Source organism: Tamandua tetradactyla, chromosome 4 (assembly GCF_023851605.1).
Source record: "Tamandua tetradactyla isolate mTamTet1 chromosome 4, mTamTet1.pri, whole genome shotgun sequence".
Classification (NCBI taxonomy): Eukaryota; Metazoa; Chordata; class Mammalia; order Pilosa; family Myrmecophagidae; genus Tamandua; species Tamandua tetradactyla.
Genome location: NC_135330.1, coordinates 3,942,300 through 3,946,654, shown reverse-complemented (window position 1 = coordinate 3,946,654; position 4,355 = coordinate 3,942,300). Strand labels below are relative to the sequence as shown.

Genomic DNA, 4,355 nt, shown 5'->3' with positions numbered 1-4,355 from the left:
ACTGACATCCACAGAAGTTTAAAATAACACAAACCTCATAAGGTTGCATTTTCCAACTGTTAGTTTACCTGTGTTACAAAGAAAAGAGAAAAACGTCTTTAGTTTTTAAGACATTAGTTGATCATGGCAGATTTATTTTCGGTTTTCAATTGCTTTGCCATATCATATCTGATGGTCTGAAAGATTAAATCATCTCTGCCACTAGTAAAACAGCTGCTCTCTTGTTACAACTACATGAACTAATCTTGGAAATCATTGAGATGATGTCCACAATTATTCCAGCCCATGAGAAACAACAATGCGTTCCACTCACCTCACACTGGTATTTTTTTGTCTTGGAATTCTCTCTTTTCCCCTGAATTATATCAGTACAAGTGACTATCTTGGGAAATCAAGAAAGAAATTGACTTTCATTAAAGTTCTCTTTTTACTCTGGCAAATGCTGATCCCCATTCTCATTTGTTGGCCATCCCTTCCCACCCACCCACCCCCGACACAGAAGGGAAACACATTTTTCTTTTTGTCTTTATAGCTCACTTCTCATGTTATTTTCCCGAACATACCACACACTTTACAATCTTGTAAACCTAAACCTTGAATTTAGGTTTCATGTTTACTATTAGCAGTTAGAAAATTTTATTTATTCAGGAAACTGATGGAAGATATTCAGATTCAGTGCTCTACGTCTCATGCCGCATGAATAATTGTAAGCAGACGGAGACTATGAAATGAAAATTTAAAATGGTGAGGACAGCTATCACGGTTCTTGGTGTAGAAGAGTGGCTTAAATCCAACATAAAAGAAATGGAATTAACTGAAAAGATTTAGGCCTTTGTCATGAAACCATAGGTTTCATTGCATTTTAATTAGTGGCCTGTGTTAAAATACATTATATTTTATATGTCATATGAAATCCATGAAACTGTTATATTAACAAATTCTTAGAAGTCTCTGGTATACTTATAACCTAGCAAAAGAGCCAAGAAGTGCTTTAATTTTCCGCTTTATTTTTGCCCTGAGATGCATGTATCCCTGGCAGGTGAGCCCGGCCTCTGTGGAGAGATGGGGTGTTTTGGGGGAGGACAGTGGTCCTGCCTTGAGGTGACAGCTGGGGTGACAAGGACAAAGGGGGCTGCATGACAGGGACAGCTCACAAAGGGCCGCAGAGTATAAATAGGGCTGGGCCCGGGGTGAAGGCTGAGTGGGAAATTCTCTTGCCAGGAGCGCGTCAGTGAACCTGTCAGGAGCCCACTCTCAGTCCTTGTGACTTCGAGCAGATTCGGGTGAGATTCAGAGCACCTGCGACATCCCCTGTGCCAGCAATCCGCTGAGCCCCCCACTCCCCACCCTGCCCTCTGGGAGGCTCTGGGGTCCTGTGGGGTAGAGCCAGTGGAAAGAACATCTGGAGAGCCGCCACCGCACCCCGGTGTGTTGCTGACTCATCGCCCACGAGGCCAAGGGAGACCCAGCACCCCGCCGTGCCGGTGCTGCCGCTGCCACTCAAGTGTCATCATGAGCGGTCGCGGTGAGCTCCCCTACTACACGGTGCGGAGCGGGCCTGCAGCGGGCCTGTTCAACATGCCCATGGGCAAGCTGCAGCGCCACCTGTCCGAGGGGGAGTACAATATGTTTAAGTACGCCCCCGTGTTCGAGAGCGACTTCATTCAGGTCACCCGGAGGGGAAAGGTGATTGACGTGCACAACCGAATCCAAATTGTGACCGTGGGCATCGTGTGCACCAGCCCCCTCCTGCCCATCCCCGATGTCATGCTGCTGGCCCGACCCGTCACCCGCAGGGGCCAGACCACCCAGGGGAGAGGCCGCCAAGCTGAAAAGACCATGGAGCTCACCAGGCTGCTGCCCTTGAAGCTAATCAGGCTGTCAGTTCACGACCGGCAGAAACAGCAGCTGCGCCTGAAGTTCGCCACCGGCCGCTCCTCTTACCTGCAGCTGTGTCCCCCTCTGGATGCTCAGGAAGACCTATTCCTGCAGTGGGAAAAAATCATTTACCTCCTGCGCCCACCTGTGGAGAGTAACAGTGGCACTCATGCCGTTCCCGCCTGGGACATGATATGCGTGCCGGAGCTGGAGGAAGAGGACCAGACCAGCACATCAGCTGAGTCCCATGGAGAAGGGGATGACATCAGGAGCCTCCGCGTCATCTCTGACGTGTCTTGGGCCTCCTCTGCAGGTTTTGCTGGGGGTGAAGGAAGGAACTATAGAGAGCCCAGCAGGCCTGCCATGACCACCCTCAAACCAGCACAGCCTGCAGCATCCTGGGCAACAGCAGGGGCAGCAACGAAGGGCAGTGCAGCAGGCACCGTGGTGAGCGTGATGACATCTACGTCTGCAGGTTCTGCGCAAAATACCGTGACAGGACCAGGAGCCGCTTCCAGGGGCCCGAGAGGAGGCAACAACCACGTGGCCATGGCGGGTGTCATCAGCGTGCCTGCGAAGAACATCAAGGTGGCCAGTGCTGGGGCGGCAAGCAAAACATCCGAGTGGACCTCCAGCTTAGCAGCATTGGCCAGTCTCTTTCCTGAGGGCAGCACGAGCATGGCGATTGCCAGGACATCCACCATCAAGAGCATCGTGGAAACAGCTGCAGTCCCAACAGCAGCAGAATCGCCCATCTCCAGCTCAGTGAGCCAAGGCCAGAACACTGCACAGGAGGCAGGCCAACGAGTCTCCCAGTCCAACGCCGCGGCCCGGGAGAAAAGGAAGAGGGAACAGACCAGACACCAAGTTGACCGACAGTCACCAGGCTGGTCCTTCTCTAGCCACAGATCCACCAGGAAAGATCATAAGCAAGAAGGACATCAGGGCAGTGAGCGCCCTTCCCTTAACCAGGGCATGAGCCGCACGCCCCCTGCAAAGGACTCCAGGTCTTCTGGGAAGTCCAGGACGGGTGGATCCACTGCCAGTTCGGGCTCCACAGAAAAGGGTCCGAGCAGGCTCACGTCATTCCTGAGGCGCCTGAGAGCCAGGTTAACTATATCATCGCCAGCCCACGGAACAGATGCGAGCCTCGTCGTGGGGTCAGCTGAGCGTCACCAGGGTGCGAACATCAGTGCCCTGACTTCAGTGACCTCCGGGGAATATCCCCAGGGAGAGACGATTCCACTTGATAGTCAATAAATATCAAAATGTCATGCTGTGTTGTGCTGTGCTCTGTTTTTGCCATGTCCTGCAGACTGGCAGCCACCTCGGTGTTTTGTCATGCTGTGTTGTGCTGTGCTCTGCTTTAGCCATGTCCTGCAGACTGGCAGCCACCTCGGTGTTTTGTGATGTCATGTGCTGCAGCCACGCCCAGGGAAAGGGAGCTCCCTCTCACTCATGCTCCGCAGAGCTGAAAGTTGGGAGAGCAGGCTGGGATGCTCCATTATGCACCCCCTCCCTGTTACAAAGTTTTGTTCCTTCGTAACAAAGCAACGGCAGGACTCATACTCCCTGGATGGTCGGGGAAAGAGGGGTGCAGGAGCATTTGGTACAATTAGAACAGGCAAGACAAGTAATCTCACCCCTAGGTCTGTATCACACAGAGACTGTAACCCGTGTCCTAGGAGACAACTGTGAGAACGTGTAAGAGAAAAGCGGGGAAGAGCCCAAATCTCCACCCACAGAACTGATACACTGGGAATGGCAGCTACACACCTGGTCGTGCAGGCAGGTGCCCTGGGTTCCTGTGGTGTCCCTGTCTCCTTTGTTCGCTTTGCCCACCTCCATCCTCAGGCAGGGCTTTACCAAGAGCTGGGCTGGCGCGGTGGCTCACTCTTCTGCCGAGTTGCACTGTGTGACTCAACCAAGCTATGTTCTCTGAGCTTCAGTGTTCATGAAGTGGGGATGTCATATAACCAAAGGTTCTTGTGACAATTTATCTAAAATTACAAGTTTTCATAGCTTTGATTTTGGTCATACATCACACTTGTGCCTTAGAGAAAACTGAAAACATAGCCAAAGGACATATGGGAAATAAAAGGACAATTTCAGAGATGTTAAAATATGAAAAAAAAACCCAATAATTTATGCCGTTCAGTTTGCTTAAGAAATAGAACATTTTCAAACTCTTGAAGTCCTTGTGTGTACACCTCCTCAACCCCATCTCCCACTTTTCCTTCTTAGAACTACTGTCCATAATTTTGTGCTTAGCATTCCCTCGTTTTTGCCTAGTTTGAAAAAGTGGTGCGTGGAGTTTGCAAGCTGCCGGAATGCAGTGTACCAGAACTGGAACAGCTTTTTAAAAGGGGAATTTGATAAGTTACATGTTTAAGTTTCTATAAGGCATCCAGGGAGCGATACCTTAATTCAAGGAAGGCTGATGTGTCAGGAACACCTCTGTCAGCTGAGTACTCACG

At 50.6% G+C, this 4,355-nt stretch overlaps 1 protein-coding gene across 1 annotated transcript; it reads left to right on the top strand.

Annotated features, from left to right (window-relative positions):
• The first annotated feature begins 1,187 nt into the window (after nucleotides 1-1,187).
• Nucleotides 1,188-3,152, top strand: LOC143678716 (Golgi-associated RAB2 interactor protein 4-like). The gene has a single exon (XM_077155674.1). It carries the CDS (start codon nucleotides 1,513-1,515, stop codon nucleotides 3,136-3,138), a length of 1,626 nt encoding a protein of 541 aa, XP_077011789.1. The 5' UTR covers nucleotides 1,188-1,512; the 3' UTR covers nucleotides 3,139-3,152.
• Nucleotides 3,153-4,355: the final 1,203 nt, after the last annotated feature.

Bases quoted from the DNA above. Each gene is read 5' to 3' on its own strand.
- LOC143678716 (XM_077155674.1), top strand. From the start codon at position 1,513: ATGAGCGGTCGCGGTGAGCTCCCCTACTACACGGTGCGGAGCGGGCCT.